The 19,307-nt window shown below is 45.1% G+C and overlaps 1 protein-coding gene across 1 annotated transcript in view; it reads right to left on the reverse strand.

Moving 5' to 3' along the window:
• Positions 1 to 18,206: 18,206 nt before the first annotated feature.
• Positions 18,207 to 19,307, reverse strand: part of LOC145407536 (glutamate receptor-like) — a 54,917-nt gene continuing 53,816 nt past the window's right edge. Inside the window, exon 7 of the mRNA XM_080278462.1 lies at positions 18,207 to 18,317. Within this exon, the coding sequence (XP_080134588.1) occupies positions 18,207 to 18,317 (111 nt within the window). The remainder of the gene's footprint in view (positions 18,318 to 19,307) is intronic.

Below are 19,307 nucleotides of genomic sequence, written 5' to 3' on the forward strand. Positions count from 1 at the left end.
TGATGAAATGCTGAAACATGGGGGAGAGATAGTAGTAGAATGGATGTGGAAGATGTGCAGATTGGCCTGGGAGGAAGGTAGAGTCCCGGAGGATTGGAAGTCAGGTATAATTATTCCCTTGTACAAAGGAAAAGGGGAAAAAGAAGTGTGTGGTAATCATAGGGGCATATGTCTTCTTAGTGTAATAGCAAAAGTGTATGGTAGGATACTTATTGACAGAGTTAGAGAAAGAACAGAAAAATTAGTTGGAGAAGAACAGGGAGGCTTTAGGAAGGGAAAAGGTTGTGTAGATCAGATATTCGTTCTTAGATCTTTAGTGGAAAAGTTTCTAGAGAAGGGAAAGAAGTTGTGTGCGGCTTTCATGGATTTGGAGAAAGCATATGACAGGGTGGATAGACAAGGATTGTGGAAAGTGTTAAGAATATATGGAGTAGATGGGAAGTTGTTGAATGCTGTGAAGAGTATGTACGATGGTGGGAAGGCTGCAGTACGTGTGGATGGTGAACTAAGTGAATTTTTTCTTTGAAAGTTGGGTTGAAACAGGGATGTGTCATGTCTCCATGGTTGTTCAATCTGTACATGGATGGGGGTAATAAAAGAGGTAGAAGGTAGGGTAGTGGATGTTGGAGTTGCCCTTGTGAGAGAGGATAGTGTTTGGAAACTCCCTGTACTGTTGTTTGCAGATGATACTGTGTTGTTGAGTGAAGACGAAGGGGAGCTGCAAGGCTTGTTGGATGAGTTTGGGAGAGTGTGTAAGAAACGGAATCTAAAGGTGAATCTAGGGAAGAGTAAAATGATGGTCTTTGAGAGAGGTGAAGTCAGTGAATCTACAGCGAGATTGGATGGTGAGGAATTCGAAAATGTGAGTACGTTTAAGTACTTGGGTAGTGTGATGAGTAAGGATGGAGGTTTAGAGGGTGAAGTGCTTGAAAGGGTACAGCAGGGAAGAAAGGTTGCTGGTTCTTCGAAAGCAGTGATAAGAAACAGGGAAGTGAGCATGGAAGTGAAAAAGTTACTACATGACAGTATTGTGATTCCAACTCTAACGTACGGAAGTGAAGCTTGGACGTTGTTGGAAGGACACAAGTCAAGAGTGAGAGCAGTGGAAATGAGTTATTTAAGAGGAGCCTGTGCAGTCACATGGAGAGACAGGCTGACGAATGAGGATATAAAGAAGCGTTGTGGTGTGGATGTGGATGTGATAGGAAGCGTTATGAAGAACACACTGAGGTGGTTTGGCCATGTGGAGAGGATGGAGGGTGAAAGACTGGCGAAGAGAGTGTATGTGAGTGAAGTGGAGAGAAGGAGAGGGAGGGGGAGGCCAAGGATGAGATGGAGGGATGGGGTGGAGAGGTATATGAGAGAGGGGGGTGTGAGTTGGGAGCAGGGGAGTGAAATGGCAGGGGACAGGGCGACTTGGAGGCGATTTGTTTGTGGCCACCCCAAACGGGATTGAGGCGTCTGGCAATAGATAGATAGATAGAAGAAGTTAATCAAAAGAAAAGAAACAAGAAAGAAGAAAGAAATACAAGAAACAAGTAAGAGAAAGACGAGGAAGTGACATGATGTGAAGTAAAGAAAAGCAAGACAGTTGTAAGGGAGTAAGAATGAAGAGTGTGTTGACCCAAGAGAATGGTAGTGATTCAGCAGCTGAAGTAGCACAACCCCACCTCCGACCTCCAGAAGTAGCACAACCACACCTCCGACCTCCAACTTTCCCCAACCACCACAGCTGCACAGCTCCACAACTACTACACCAGACATCCAGCAGGAATGCAGAGATGACAACAAGTAGGCTGACAAAAGCACAAGACCTTCAACATTCACCACCAACGACCATCTCCTCCATCACCACCATTACCATTGGCTAGAAGCATTCCTATCACAATTATTTCTAGTACCAGCACCTGGTGGTTTAGCGGGTAATTGTTGCGCGCCAGTCGGATTAAGCCGGTGAAGGTTTATATCCAAGGGGTGGTTGGGGTTGGTTGCTCATGTAATGCCACTCAGGGATGAGTGAGGCTGGTCACTCTCGTTTTAAATGTCAGGACCAACTGCCTAGCCCCGGGCTCCTACACTCCTCATGGGGCAATGTAAAATTGGATGATGGATGGATGGATGGATGGTTAAATTTTTATTCTTTTCAAGGTTGCATTACTTTAGTCGCACTTAATCATTGATAAGTATACCTAACTTGCTACAATAATGAACTATCAATAACTCATTTATCAATAGTAAATTAATATCACCATAGTACAGTTTTATATATATATAGGCTGGAGCCTCTGTGGTACAGTGGTAGAGTGTGCGTCTCGCATGCTGGTGGACGTGGGTTCGCCTTGTGCCAGAGTTGTAAAAACTTTGGGAAGCGTTCATCGACCCACTGACCGCTTTGGCGGACATAAGGGGTGCTGTGGTTGAATCAGTGTTGCATACTAGTATGCTTGCACCCAGTCGGCTTAAGGAAGGCCGAGCACACTTGGTTCACAGACTACACATACATCCAAAGCCACTCCAACAGTACGCTTACACTCACAAGCACTTCTAACCCTACATACAGTCTCTACCAGACAGCCTAAGCCACTGGGTAGAGATACATTGACTGTATAGTCCCTGCTTCAGTAGGGATAGGCCGGTCCTGCAGTGGACCTCAACAGCTGGTGATGATGATGATATATAGGCTACATCATCTAATCCTGTGTTGCTCCATAAGATGCATAGAAGCCAGAGGCTAGGCAAGTTTGTCCTGACATTTAAGATAAGAGTGGCCAGCCTCTTTCATCCGAGTGGCATTACGTGCGCAAAAGCCCCAAAGCACCCACTTGGATATAAACCTACAGAGGGTCAATCCGACTGGAGCGCCTTAATTAACCACTAAACCACCAGGAACCACAGTTTGGTTATATGTTACCACCCTGCGTAGTAAATTGTTTCCTGGCGTATAGGAAACCATTTGGCTTGTTCCTTAGTGTGGAGTCACCCGTATACAGAAGGAGGAGGAAAAAATGAAAGAAAGACAGAAGAGGAAGGAAGGAAAGAAGGAAGTATGAGAGGAAGGGCAGTCACCCACAAGCAACACTACATTGAATGAGTGGATGGTGAGCGCCCCTACATACGAACATTAAAAAAAAAGTCATGCAAATGTCCAATAGTAATACAGTAAATGCTGTCATTATTACCAAAGGGACACTAACCCTATGATAAACATAAGTAAATACTGGTACCAATATTTAATTCTATGGTGCGACAAGTACAGTACCACAAGCAAAATTATCTGAGCATCCTAATCAATCATTTTCTCTGATGACTTGATCCCTTGAGACCCCCCACCCACATACATAGCTGATATAACAGAACCACTTCCCGGATATATATCTTTAACCCTCTCGCGCACGCATTAGTTTTACCAGTTTTATGGGACGCGATTTTATCTCCCCACCTGCCCAGCTCACCCACCGGCGCACCGCTGAAAACACGTATTCTCGCCTTATTTTCGCCACCCAAATCTCAATATACTGCCATGAAATCTACATCATCATATTCGTCGATATTTGTTTTAGCCGGTAAGCAAAAAAAAAAAAAAAAAAAAAAAAAAAAAAAAAAAAAAAAAACGAATAAAAAGTACATTAGGCAGGCGTGAATAAAATTTCAGAATGTCAATCTCACTTCCCAACATCATAATTCGAATGTTTTCCATCATACAGAAAAATCTTATCAGAATTTTTGTTAGAGAATTTCATCAGCTTTCTAATGAGAACGTTCTGTTGTGATACGATATGCAGTTTTCGAGAAAACAGCCAAAAACTCATAGCCAACAAAAAAAAAAAAAAGTTTGTTCAGGGAGCTCTACCGCAAAAATTTCCTTGTATACCTTATGTTTTTATTTCATAATTTTGTGTAGAATTTCATGAGCTTTCTCATGGTACCCGCAGAGTTTTCATACGCCTCATAGTTTCCGAGGAAATCGCAAAAACCTACTGGGTACTCACGGTCGTACTGCACTTTCGTCATGCTCGCACGACAGTCGTTATATTCCCGCCTACGTAACAACGACCTTTTATCTGAGATATTATATTGTTATGTCCTGTACATACGTAGAATTCACTGATCTTTATCATGGTTCTTACAGGAGATCGATACGTCCAATAGTTTTCGTGTAATTGGACAACAAAGTTAGAATATTCCTCCAAGTGCTTCCTAGTTTTACCGCGGGAGAAAAAAAAAATTCCCCCTTTACCTTAAGAATATGCTCCCAAAGGCTTATATTTTGGTGATGAACGTACGTAGAAATCACTGATCTTTATCATGGTTCTTACAAGAAATTGATACGTCCAATACTTTTTGAGTAATTGGATGACAAAGTTAAAATACTCCTCCGAGCGCTGCCTACTTTTACCGCAAGCGAGGAAAAAAAAAAAAACACTCTTTTCTCCCGCCTTTACCTAAAAAATATGCTCCCAAAGCATTTTTTTGTTTTGTTTTTGTCATGTACAGACTGTAAAATCTCCAAGGGTTGTTTTTATATTGCTATAACGTACTCGACATGACCTTTAGTCTTTTTCCTAGTTACTGATAATGAAGCTGTATTTTCTGTCATATGTGTAATATGTAGGAAATGGCAGAAATGGAATTCCCCCGAGTTAGACCCTGTATTGGATCATATAGCCCCGCTAGGTTACAGAAGCGCGCTACCACTCCCGGCACGGCAGTCCAGGGCGAGGCTCGAACTCGCAATCCCCCAATTACGAGCTTGATGCTCTACCACTGAGCCACCGTAGGAGAAAATGGTTATATGTGTGAAAAATATAGAGGTACTGAAATAGGTCAATATACAAACAAACAAAATTCGGAAAATTCACTTCCTCCAGGGGTACTGAGCTCCTTGCAGGGTTTGAAGATAAGGAGTTATGGAGTGTGTGTGTGTGTGTGTGTGTGTGTGTGTGTGTGTGTGTGTGTGTGCTCCACTAGGGAATACTTCACTCAGCATGGTACTGTTTGAAGCAAGCACCCACGCAAAACGGCACATCACAAACAGGACACATGTGACTTGTGTCCCTCCTCATCTTCGCCAGGGCACACAGGGCGCACCAGAGTCTCCTCTGGTTGGGGATCCTCTCCCGTCGATGGCCCAGTGTGTGATCCAACCTCACTCTGTCGTCGACGACTCTACGATGCTGGGTTGGCTGTCCTCCTGGTCTTCTCTGGTCCTGTCATCCTGGAGGTGCAGCTGCAGGGTCGGGCATGCCGGTGATGGCAGGTTCTCCCGACGGACCATGAACTGCTGGAGGTGGTGGTCTGGGCAACTGTGCTGGTCCTGCAGGCGATGGTGGCGTTGGCTCCTGTGCTGGTCCTGCTCTTGGGGATGGTGGTGTTGGCACCTGTGTTGGTGCTGGTCCAGGAGACAGTGCTGGCCCAGGAGACGGTGGTGCTGGCACCTGTGCTGGCGCTGCTGCAGATGCCACAAGTGCCGGAGGTCCTGCTGGCCATCGGGTTGGAAAGTCAGGGGCATGGTGGATGACGTGCCCTGATGCGAGCCACTCTGCTTCATCAAAGTGGAGGAGCTTGTCAACTATCTCCCCCATAAATTCCAGCAGATGACTGACACACGCAAGCATTTCCTATACAGGGCAAACATGTTGAAAATGACCAGCTGGCTGAAGTAAAACGTGATCTTCTTGGTCCATTTCATGGTCCACCGCTGGATGGGGTAATACTGGACCATCTGTTCGAAGTGGTCCACCTCACCCATTTGTTGATTGTAGTCCACCATGACGGGCTCGTCCACGGTCTTCTGGACATAAACTGTCCTCCCATCAGTACCCTTGGTCTTCCCTCGAACCTGCTTTTGGACGGTGCTTGTGCTGTGGAAGGTGGAGCCCATACTGTTGCTGCATTTGTCCTTCCACAGCAACACCATCACATTGTCCTTGTGCCTTGTTGCCATGCCCCCTTCTGGCAGGCTCTTGGCCCTGGCAATGTCCTGCAGCTGCTTTGGTGCTCCTCTTGCCAGGTGTAGGGTCCCACACACATAGGTTCCTGCAGTGAAGAGGCATTCACACAGGGATACTGAGTTATAATAATAGTTGTCCATGTAAACTATGTATCCCTGGTCTTTCAGCCGTTCTATGAGGCCCCAAACGTTGTTCTCCAGTATCTTCTGCCCCGTATACACCTCAAAGTTCCAAATGTACCCCGAGGAAGCCTCAGCCAGGATGGAGAACTTGATGGAGTACTTCGAGGGCTTCATGGGGTTGTAGACATGGAAGCTGAGGCGTCCCTTCCATGCCAGTGATCCCTCGTCCAGGCTGAGGTGCTCCTCGGGTAGGTAGGTGTCTTGGAACTGCTGAAGGAGGTACTCCACCACCTTGCGAACCCTGATGAGCCAGTCGTGATTGTCCTGGGGTATAGTGAGTGTGGTGAAGGCATGGAAGTGTTTCGGGATGGCCCTGAAACGCCTAGCACTCATCACTCGCTGGAAAAGGGGATAGTTGTGAAGACAGGAACTTCTCCAGCAATGCCTGATGGTCGGCATATTGACCACCCCTATGAAAAAGTACAACCCCAAGAACTTGGCCATCTCCTCTTCATTACAGATGAACCATGCATCCAACACAGTTCCCAGGAATGATATGTAGCTGTTGGTCTCGCGAGTGAAATACATCAACAACTCCCTGGTGAAAAACAACTGGAAGAACTGCAGTGGTGTTGTTGGAGGATCCACCCTTATTCCTGGGGATCCATTACATGGAGTGAATGGGCCACTGCTCCACCCTGGATCTTCTGTGGCAACGCCTCCCACAGCGCTGGCAGTGGGGCAGCCTACCGACACCCTTCTGCCTCCTCGGCCACCCCTTGGCCGCCCCCAATAACCAGACTGCGGATCACAGCAGCCTCGTCGAGGTGGTGATGGCTCCGAAGATGAGGATGAAGAGGCTGTCTCCTGCTGCTGCAAAATGCTGGGGGGGGATGAATGCTGTTGGAGACAGCACCCTCGTTGACCGGGCAGGGGATGACTACAGTCGCATCCTTCACTAGTTGCGCCGCAGACACTGCGCCATGTGCAGATGCCAGTGTCACGTAACTAGGCCCTGCAACTGGTGACATGGGTTTGGGCAACGGCGAACTGGTGCCTAGAGTTGGAGAGACCGTGATGGTTGCTGGAGCGAAAGGTCCAAGCGAAGGCGATGCCTGACATCCAAATGAAGATGATGGCTGGGCTGATGGTCCCAACACACCAGTGGTGGTGGTGTCTGCTCCAATGGTGGTAGGGGTCGGGGCAAAACCTCCCAGTGGGAATGGCACGGGATGTCATCCCAGTCCTCCCCACTTGAAGCATCGCTCAGCAGCTCCTCCTCCTCCTCATTCTTGGTCTCCTCTTCAGAGAGAACCTTCCGCCACTCCTCAGAAGACACACACTTCTTCATCGTGGTAAGCACTGACACTCTAAAGTACCGTATGAGCTGTAGGTTCTCAGCTGAAAAACAAGAGATATTTTTCACTGTCATGCAACACCTTCCATTGAGAGTAGCACTACACAAGTGATGTTATCTTTCCGTACGATCAGTCGCTGAACCATTTACGAACAGTTCACATAATCGGTAACTTTTCAGTGTCTTTGCACGGTGTCATACCTCTCCACTGGTGTCCGTGGGTGTGTGCCATATATATATATATATATATATATATATATCCTCCTTCCCCTAAGATTCCCCCAACATATGATACTATATCTCCATGAACACTCGTGGCACATACCACTGACATTTCATATAAATCATAAATTTCAACAATTGTTTTAGCAAGGTACAGTACCTGTCCGCTGACGTCTGTGGTTGCCCGGCGTCCTTACGTCCTCTGCACACCTGCCGCTAAGGTATCACTGACATACGCTATGCACCCACAAGATCCCAGAAAGAACACTCGTGACACATATCACTGACATTTTATATAAATCATAAATAATTAACAAGTGTTTCAGCAAGGTACAGTATCTGTCCACTGACGTCTGTGGTTGCCCGGCGTCCTTACGTCCCCTGCACACCTGCCTCTAAGGTATCACTGACATACGCTACACTCCCACAATATCTCAGAACGAACACTTGTGACACATATCACTAACATTTTATATAAATCATAAATAATCAACAAATATCTTAGTAAGTTACAGTACCTGTCCACTGACATCCGTGGTTGCCTGGCATCCTTACCTCCCCTGCACACCTGCCACTAAGGTATCGCCAACCTATGCTATGCACCCACAATATCCCTTCACGAACACTCATGGCACATTTCATATAAATTGTACACAAAGTATAAGTGCTCACTAAATGTCTGAGCAAGGTACACGTGGTTGCTAGGTATCCTTATGTCCCCGCACACCTGCCACTAAGGTATCACTAACATACGCTACGCACTCTAAATTATCCCTTCATGAACACTCGCAGCACATTTCAGGTACATTCTACATAAAGTATAAGTTCTCACTTCATGTCTGAGCAAGGTACAGTACCTGTTCAATGACGTCCGTGGTTCCTAGGCATCCTTACGTCCCCTACACATGTGCCGCTAAGGTATCACTAACATACGCTACACACCCACAATATCCCTTCATGAACACTCGTGGCACATTTCACATACATTCTACATAAAGTATAAGTTATCTCTCAACGTCTGAGCAAGGTACAGTACCTGTTCAATGACGTCCGTGGTTCCTAGGCATCCTTATGTCCCCTGCACACATGCCGCTAAGGTATTGTTAACCTACGCTACGCACCCTAAATTATCCCTTCATGAACACTCGCAGCTCAGTTCACGTACATGAGGTAGGCGGTGACTCATTCAGTAGAGAGGTGGCCTGCAGTCCTACCGGACTCAGGTTCAAATCCCCCCTGAGGCAAGGAACAGTTTAATCTGTACAATCCCACCGTCGGCATGGTCCCGACGGTACAAAATGTCTTGAGTAATCCTAGCAACGTGATGGTGCTGACAGCAAAATTCGAGCACTGTAGCGTGTCTCTAACTGCTTCAATCTAGTTAATTTTTTTGCTAAGGAGTGGCTTAATGTATTGGCAACATTGTGCACAAGCGCTTGTAGCACTGAGTTTGGTTCTGCATGGCTGGGTAACATCAGTGTGCCACTGTCCGTCACAGCTCTAGAATGTCACGGAAGTCACGCCATTTTTCCACCTCACTGGGCTGGAGGAGGCAGTTGAAACTGTCACATGGACCCTCTGTTCCTTCATTAAGTGATTCTATAGAAAAGGAAGACCTAGATGACCCTTCTGGGGAGGAATATGAGACAGTGGAGAAGGATATTGAAACCGGGGATTCTCCCATTCTCCTCCCCGGTTCTCTCTCATCCCGCCCAACTGGGTGGGAAAACATAGCTTACGGCTTGGGAAACTGGGCTAGAAACACGATGGATGGCCATCCTGCACTTATTTCTCCTATAGGGAGTACTTTTTTTTTGCTTTTCCTTGATTTATATGTCCTTTTTGATTGTTTTATGCAGTAAAAATTTTTTCTGTTTTTGGTCCAGGATTGGGTGGGTATAAAATTGCAAAAATGCCTGGGATGGTACGGGTTAAGGATCTGAATCTCATGAAATCAGACTTTACTGATCTACCAGAAGACCCACTGACATGTTGTAAAAATACCCCCACTAAATACCAATACACCAGTCCTGTGTGAGACAGCCCTAGCATTTATTCAATATGGATGGTGGGTGTTAGTGCCGAAGTGGTGACATGTAGAGAGGTGTATGGTATGTAGGAGGACTAATGAACCATGGGAACAAGCTGTGAAGCCTATGCCCAGAGTCGAGCACATAAAAAAAAAAAAAAAAAAATCGCACTAAATCATACGCAAATACATGACTACCACAATGATTCCATCCCTACCTCTGCAATTTTTCCATTCCTTGCTATGGTACAACATGACCGTGACGCCACACCTTCACCTCGAGATTTAGAACACACTGCTATATTGGCACACACCACACTCCTTCACGAACACTAGCAGCATGTTTGACGTATATTTCACACAAATTCATACGCATATACAATATCACTATCAAATTCCGACCCTGACCCGGCCCGGCCCGGCTGATTTTCCACCACTGACCCCCCCATATCCCAGCAGATTTTGGAAAAATATTTTTTTGCCTCAAACCTCCGCTTATGGTCAGAAACAATGGTAAATCACATAGAAAGTAATCACCGAGGTCTATAAGTGGCCTACACAGGTATACCTTACATACACCTGGTACCGTGTTCTATGGAAGTGCTTGCGGCTGTCACATTTTCTATGGTAGGGCTTAGTATGGGAAACCATTCACGATAGGAACATATTTATTTATTACAAACAAAACAACATGTAATACAAGAGTACATTGGTTTTTATACAAAAATAAAGGTGAAATAAGCATTTTTACATTGGCCGAAACTAGCGAATTCGCCCAAATTAGTCAGTGAAAATTCACTAACATTGTTTTTTCACATTACATTCCATTTTCTGTACTTGCATAATACTTTTCCAATAAACTTATACCCGTTTCCACTTTATATAACTGTTATCACATATTTACAGGCCTTACGATTGTATTTAACGTAATGTTAGCGCATATTTACATAGTGAGCGCACTTGCTATGACTGTTGTTTCAACATACATTTCATTTTTTCAACTTACATATTACTTTTCCACTAAAATTATACCCGTTTCCACTTTAAATAGCTATTATCACCTTTTTACAGACCTTACGATTATATACGATACTCCCCCAGTATCCCTGCTTGTCGTAAAAGGCGACTAAAAGGGTTGGCGGAGGGTTAGTGCCCCTCCCCGGAAAACAACTAACTAAAAACACAAACAAGAAGCCTCGGACAAGGACTAACCAAACGATGACGACCCAGGACCGGACAAAGGACTTGGTAATGAGTACATGGAATGTAAGAGGAGCGAATGATGAGGTGAAAGAGAGAGAGATTGTCCAGGTGCTTGAGGGTGCGAAAGTGGATGTATGTGGAATAACTGAAACAAAATGGTGAAGAGAAAGTGTGAGAGAATGGGAGTATGGATGGGGTATATGTGCAGGAGGAGGTGAGAATGAGAGGGCAAAGGAAGGAGTATGTATAGTTGTGAGTAAAAGATGGAAGAGGAGCATAAGACAGTATGGATCAGTTGGGTCAAGGGTTGTGTGGGTAAAGTTGAAAGTTGGAATACAAATATGGGCGATTGTTGTGTGTGTATGCACCAACGCAAGATCGTGCTAGAAGAGTGAGAGAAGAGTTCTGGACAAATGTGGAAGTGTGCATGGAAAAGTTTTGAAGGAATGAGAGAGTGTTTTTGATTGGTGATATGAATGGTAAAGTTGGGAATGTGAAGGTGGATGGAATAGTTGGTGAGTGGGGTGTGCCTGCTAAGATAGATGAGAATGGGAGTCCGTTAGTGGATATTTGTGCTGGGAGGGGGTTGGTGATAGCCAATACCCTCTTCAGGCATAAAATGATCCACAGGTATACATGGCGAGTGATGAGAAGGGTGGGTGGTGAACTGAATGAAAGGAAGGCAATGATTGATTATGTGTGTGTGGATGAAAGGATGCGAAGATGTGTAAAGGATGCAAGAGTGTATAGAGGTTGAGGGAGTGGACTTTCTGACCACTACTTGGTGGTGGCCAGAATTAGAATGCAAGTAAGATGGAGGAATAGAAGAAGGGAAAGACGAGAGGAAGGAGTAGTTGCAAGGAGAGTGGAAAGGTTACAAGAGGATGAGAAAGGCAGAGTATAAGAGAGAAGTGGAGGAACGATTGGGCAAATATGAATTGGAGCAGATGGGAGACGTGGAAGGTGTGTGTAAGATATTTACAGAAGAAATATGTGCAGCATGTGATGTGGTGTGTGGAAGGAAGAGAAGACAGAGGGGGGTGCAAGGAACAGCGTGGTGGGCTGAAGAGGTGAAACAGGCTGTGGCACAAAAGAAGAAAGCATACAATGAATGGATGAGAAATAGGGGCGTGGAAGAAGCTGAGAGGCGGAAGAGAGAGTTATATGTGGAAAGAAAGAGAGAGGTGAAAAGATTAGTAAGAGAGAGTAAGAAGAGAGTGGATGAGGAATTTGGAAGGAATTTGAGTGTAAAGTGGAGGGACTGTAAGAAAATGTTCTGGAGAGAAGTGAAAAGAGTAAGACAGGGTGAAAGTGAAGTTAGCAGGGGAGTGAAAGATAAAAATGGTAGATTACTAGTGGAGAAGGGAGAAAAAGTGAGCAGATGGAGAGAACACTTTAAGGAATTGTTGAACGTAGAGGATGGAAGTAATGCGAGTATAAGTGGCTGGGGAATGGCTGGGAGAAGGAGGGAGGTGAGAAGACAGGAAGAAATCAGTAGGATAGAAGTTGTGGAAGCAATGAAGAAAGTTAAATCGGGGAAAGCCCCAGGAATTGATGGAGTGTGTGGTGAAATGCTGAAGCATGGGGGAGAGATAGTAGTAGAAAGGATGTGGAAGATATGCAGATTGGCCTGGGTGGAAGGTAGAGTCCCGGAGGATTGGAAGTCAGGTATAATTATTCCCTTGTACAAAGGAAAAGGGGAAAAAGAAGTGTGTGGTAATCATAGGGGCATTTGTCTTCTTAGTATAATAGGAAAAGTGTATGGTAGGATACTTATAGACAGAGTTAGAGAAAGAACAGAGAAATCAGTTGGAGAAGAACAGGGAGGCTTTAGGAAGGGAAGAGGTTGTGTAGATCAGATATTCATTCTTAGATCTTTAGTGGAAAAGTTTATAGACAAGGGAAAGAAGTTGTATGCGGCTTTCATGGATTTGGAGAAAGCATATGACAGGGTGGATAGACAAGGATTGTGGAAAGTGTTAAGAATATATGGAGTAGATGGGAAGTTGTTGAATGCTGTGAAGAGTATGTACGATGGTGCGAAGGCCGCAGTGCGTGTGGATGGTGAAGTAAGTGAATTTTTCTCTTTGAAAGTTGGTTTGAAACAGGGATGTGTCATGTCTCCATGGTTGTTCAATCTGTACATTAATGGGGTAATAAAAAAGGTAGAAGGTAGGGTAGTGGATGTTGGAGTTGCCCTGGTGAGAGAGGATAGTGTTTGGAAACTCCCTGTACTGTTGTTTGCAGATGATACTGTGTTGTTGAGTGAAGACGAAGGGGAGCTGCAAGGCTTGGTGGATGAGTTTGAGAGAGTGTGTAAGAAACGGAATCTAAAGGTGAATGTAGGGAAGAGTAAAGTGATGGTCTTTGAGAGAGATGAAGTTAGTGAATGTACAGCGAGGTTGGATGGTGAGGAATTGAAAAATGTGAGTACGTTTAAGTACTTGGGTAGTGTGATGAGTAAGGATGGAGGTTTGGAGGGTGAAGTGCTTGAAAGGGTACAGCAGGGAAGAAAGGTTGCTGGTTCTTTGAAAGCAGTGATAAGAAACAGGGAAGTGAGCATGGAAGTGAAAAAGTTACTACATGACAGTATTGTGATACCAACTCTAACGTACGGAAGTGAAGCTTGGACATTGTTGGAAGGACACAAGTCAAGAGTGAGAGCAGTGGAAATGAGTTATTTAAGAGGAGCCTGTGCAGTCACATGGAGAGACAGGCTGACGAATGAGGATATAAAGGAGCGTTGTGGTGTGGATGTGGATGTGATAGGAAGCGTTATGAGGAACACACTGAGGTGGTTTGGCCATGTGGAGAGGATGGAGGGTGAAAGACTGACGAAGAGAGTGTATGTGAGTGAGGTGGAGAGGGGAGGAGGGAGGGGGAGGCCGAGGATGAGATGGAGGGATGGGGTGAAGAGGTATATGAGAGAGGGGGGTGTGAGTTGGGAGCAGGGCAGTGAAATGGCGGGGGACAGGGCGACTTGGAGGCGATTTGTTTGTGGCCACCCCAAACGGGATTGAGGCGTCTGGCAATAGATAGATAGATAGACGATTATATTTAGCATAATGATAGCGCATATTTACATAGTAAGCACACCCGCTAGGCCTGTTGTTTCAACTTACATTCTATTTTTCCACTTACATTGTTCTTTTCCACTAACATTACACCCGTTTCCACTTTATATAACTGTTATCACATATTTACAGGCCTTACTATTATAGTGGGTGTCAGATTATCGCATGTTTACATAATGAGCGAACTCGCTATGACTACTCTTTCAACTTACATTCTACTTTTCCTCTTAAATTATACTTTTCCACTTCCACTATACCAGTTTCCTCCTTATATTACTGTTATCACTTACTTACAGACTTTAAAATTACAGTGAGTGTCAGATTATCACATATTTACAGCACTTAGAGCAGCGTTTCCCAACCTGGGGGGCGCGCCTCCCTGGGGGGGCGTTTGAGATTGCTAGGGGGGGCTTGGGGTAATCGAAGTTCAACATACGGCTACACCATTCAAATGCACACAGGGTATTCCCAAAGATATGTATGAATATGAAACTTTGCTAGGAAAACTTCACATCTGCCATTTCGAGCAGCCACATACAGTGTTGCCATCTAGCATCTTAGCATATATATGGAACAGATAAAATCACTGTTGTTTGAGCATCAGAGGGGTGGGGGGGGGGCATCATGAATACAGTCCTGACCGAAGGGGGGCACAGTGCTAAAAAGGTTGGGAACCCTTGACTTAGAGTGTCATATTGCAAGCTTACACAGTGTCACTAATTTACTAATGCATGGTACTCTTTAAGCAAGGTGCAATGCACAAGTCAATGTTGCAGTCCACACACTTGTACCTCATGTCTTTTCGTTGAGTGGTTTCTTTCACTTGGGATTGGCTACAAACGTGACACCGCCGCTGGAGTCTAGGATGGTTCAGTTGAGGAGGTATGAATGTGGCAGTGGCAGGGCGGTGGCTGTGGTGAAGCCTGTCCTCTGCATATTTTGCGAAGATTTCGCGGGCTGGCTCCCTCACAAACTCCTTGAAGGTCTCTGAGGTTCCCGTAGTCATGGCGTGGAGGTAGTGTGAATCAAGGACCGTGATATCAAAAAGTGGAAGAAGAGCTTTTAGTACCACTTCATTGTGGTCCTGGCACACTCCACACTGGAAATCATGGAGTTGGACTGGTCCATTTGCCTCATGTTGATACTGTAGTCCAATACCGACTCAGGTTTCCAGACATGGCTCCTCCTCTCGCTGCTGTAATACACAGAGTCTGTGTGGAGCATGAGGGGGCGGTGTACCATCGACAGGATGGAAACTTCCCTGTTGTGGTTCCACAGGGTCGTGAGAATGTTATTAGCCTTGAAAAAAACACCTCATTCCTGTCAAGTTTCCTCCCAACCTTGACCATTTGCCAACGGTTTCTCTTTACGGTGCCACAGACTCCAGTGTCGTGCAGGTGTAGGTACCGTGCAAGAAGGGAGCTAGTGTACCAGTTGTCCACGTACAGCATGTGACCACGCTGAAGGTAATCCTCTACCATTGTCTTTACCATGGACCCTGAGAGTCCAGTACTTTGATCTTCTATTATGTCTGTCTGTGCACCAGTGCACAAGCCTATGTCTTGCACATAACCAGTCTTACAGTCACACATTTAACAAAGATCTTGAACCCAAAATGGTGTCTCTTGCTGGGTATGTACTGGAGAAAAGAAATATTGCCTCTCCACAACACGAGACTCTCGTCTATGACAAGGTCTCGATAAGGATAGAAGGATGAGCAGAACTTTTCCCGCAGATGATCAAATACTAGCCTTATTCTCCTCATTCTATCTGTGTTATCAGCATTAGCAGGATCGTCAGCATCGTAAAAGTGGAGGCAGCTCAGAATTTGCTGAAATCGGTTCGAGCCCATTACTTTCCCAAAGAAAGGTGTGCTGGTCATAGGGTCCGTAGACCAGTATGCCGGAATTTGTCTTTTCCGTACAATACCTATTAAAAGAACCAGGACTAGAAAGATAAACATCTCACTAATGGTAACTGGCTAATTATACTGGAGGGAGTGCCCGCTTCTACCTTCATGCTCGCTTTCACGGCACTGGCTGCTTGCGTTAGTCTGTTCCACAATCTGCTCCACAAACTCCTCCCCAAAGAACAGGTGGAAGAAATCCACCCTGGTGGAGTCGGCATGGATTCCTGGAGCCGTGCAGCCAGGCCACCAGTCCTCAGTGAAGGGGTGAATGATGGGAGTGAAATTACTCCCATCTTCCCAGTCCCACACGACACACTACCATCTCCAGCCTCATCCCATCGTCGCTTTCGTCGGGGCGGGGAAGAGAGGGTGGTGGGGGAGGTGGGGGAGATGGAGAGTGGTGCCCTTCCCCACTCGTGCTCCTCTTCCCTCTCCCTTTTCCTTTCCCCTTTCCCTTCCCATTCCCTCCTTTCCCCACATCACGGGGCTGTGGGGAGGAAGTGCGGGAATGATGAGCGGTTAAAGACGTGCTATGGAGTGGCTCCTTCTCTCTTCCCCGCTGCCTCACACAACGTGCTTGCACTACCTCCCTCACACCACGACTTTCACTTTCACCACTCACTCTCACCACACCACTTTCACTTTCACCAGTCACTACCGCCACACCACTCACGTCTTCCCCATACAAAGCACTAGGCCCATACCTGTGTCTCCTCCTCGCCGCCCTTTCAGTTCCACACAGCAAAATCCTCTCACCACATCCCACGGCTCCATCCTCGTCCTCGTCCTCCCTTTCCTCTAGGGGCTGGAGAGAGGTGCGTGCATGTCGTTGGGGTCCAGGCTGGCTTTCTCTTGCCTCACAATATGTCACATATCACCGCTTCCTCAGGGACGATACATCCTCATCATTGTTGCTTGTTTCATCCTCGGGAAGCATGTAATCCTTGTCCACCATGTCGTCATCAAGTGGGGAATAACTGTCCCCTGTGAAGGCATCCAGGGTGGCTTGAATTTCAGCATCAGAGAGACCTCGGCACACCATGTCCATTCAGAGACACTGCTACAAGGTGAGTGACCAAGACAAGGGAGCACGTGGGTCACACACGGTCAGGGAGTGTCCCTGCCTGGTGGCAGATTAGGGAAAGTGTCCCGCGCCTACGTACGAAAAATCAAGCACGAGATTTGAAAATTGAGCAAATAACAGACCTTGCAATTGCAAAATGTATGGATACATTGTCACGTGTCACCATGACAAAATGTTTTTATGTATCCCTACGTCGACGAGACGCCTCGGGCTAAACACCTCTAATAATACCTTCCCGACTATGGCGTACAGGTAATGCCTACTCTATTCCACACTATGGCTATGGCTTACGTAACCCATGCTAGTTCCAATATATCACAATGCCAGCCACTATATCTTTCACACAATATACAGTTTAGGCACTGGCTTCACTATATACATAAATGTACTCACAGCTAGGGCCTAGGGGAGGCAGAGTGGAAAAACCTAGCTACAGTGAACATGCGTCTTGTCCCTAGGCCTAATGACTGATAACAGGCACCATTCTTTTCAAGATATATATCTATGTTCCATCAACAAAATCACATAAAAATATGCTCAGAAATTGTATATTATCACACTCAGACCATAGGGGCTTCGGCTCGGGCGAGAGGGGGAGAATTAGTGGTGTGTACAGAGACAACACACACAGTCCAACCCTGCAGCCTGACTCCTTGTGAGGAACTGAGGTTTATCATTATGGATAGGGTTCAAGGAGACAACAGTGTTGTCAAGTGTTTACCTTGGAAGAGGGACATGCCCGCTAAAACACACCACAATTTGACGCAAATCAGCAGAAAACTTTTTTTTTGACTGCGTTCTTTCAGCTTTTTCACGCGAGTCGCGTCAATGTGCGTTTATGTGCCAAACCACAAACAACGCGATTCGTGTCAATGTGTCTGGGAGGTTTTGCTACTCCTCCTCATTTTCACCAGTGCATTATTCCCCTCCCCCCCCCCCTCTCTCTTAACAACGGATGGTCTCCCTCTCCAATGGTATTTTCTTAATCTTAACTTTCTAAACTTCATTAACTTTTGGTACCCCACCTATGTGTATTATCTGATCATGTCCACAGCAACTTATTGTATTTCCTTTCACAGATTTAGCAGTCTAGTTCAAGGATGGGTTACTGTAGTGAGATACCTTTTAAGAACAGGTGCATGCAACCATGATCATTTATAAAAGAAATGAACCACTAACTCCCTTTGAGGTCTTTGCATGATTGAAAACCTCCAGTCACCACTTGGGGATTAAATCTATACACACAGCACAGTTACTATTCCTGCTGGAGTGTTCTAACACTAGGCAAACATGTGTCATCATTCCAGTTGAAATTGAAAGCTGACATACACAGTGATGTCAGGTTCTGCAAAAGCCCCTTTACTTTCTGTTTAGAAATATTCCATTAATATTACTGGTAACAACAATATCATATAACTTTCCAATACTTATTATAACTATTATAATATGGAAAGGCAGTATGAATGCTAAAGTATATCATAAAATTAACTTAAACACTAACACTACCAACTCGAAACTTTAAAACTTTTGTATGCTGAAAACCAAATGCCACAGCAACACCACATTACTGTAGAAGTGCTGGTATTTAGGTCTAGCCATATACTGGATGTTTACTGCACACAAATGAAATACCATTCCATAATGGCCATATTTACTGGACACTACTTTCTACACCAAAATTCTCATCAACTGCAAAATCCTAAATCCTACATCTCACAGGAAATATAAAAAAGTTGAAATTGGATCAGAAACCCATAAACAGGAAAAGGAAGAATACAGGCCTACACAGTAAAATGTATCTAACCCAACAGGTCTGTGACCAGTCACAAGTCTGAATGTTTATGTATATTTTTCACATTGTATACACATAAATTTACACTGTAAGAATCCACACATATGCTGAACATGAGCGAGGTATCACTTGAAAGACGGCAAATTTTCCACTATCTATACTATGTAGAAGATGGTAATTCAGTGACTTCAGATAACACAACTATTCCCACAGTATGTACGAGTACATTACTATGGAACATTTCAGAAGCACAAACATGAAACCCTTATAAAAATTCAACTAAAAACTGCACAAAGTTAATCTTTGTAGTTGCATCTGCATGCAGTAATGCGGGGCTGTAATGGATTAAGCTGTCTGAATATGTCTGAATAGAAAACTACTGAATGAAACTGTACCAAATTTGGAATTATGATTGATGACCACCAGAGGAACAAGTGATTAAAATATTGATAAAAACGGGTAGGGGAAATGAAAACCATCAAAGGGACAATTGACACTATTATGGGGGAGAAAAAAAGCTGCATAGCAGAGCCAAAGGTTCAGCCCTTTGAACAACTGTTTCAA

This window comes from Coenobita brevimanus, chromosome 8 (genome assembly GCF_032717465.1).
Source record: "Coenobita brevimanus isolate Jiangsu-jjx chromosome 8, ASM3271746v2, whole genome shotgun sequence".
In the NCBI taxonomy this organism is placed as follows: Eukaryota; Metazoa; Arthropoda; class Malacostraca; order Decapoda; family Coenobitidae; genus Coenobita; species Coenobita brevimanus.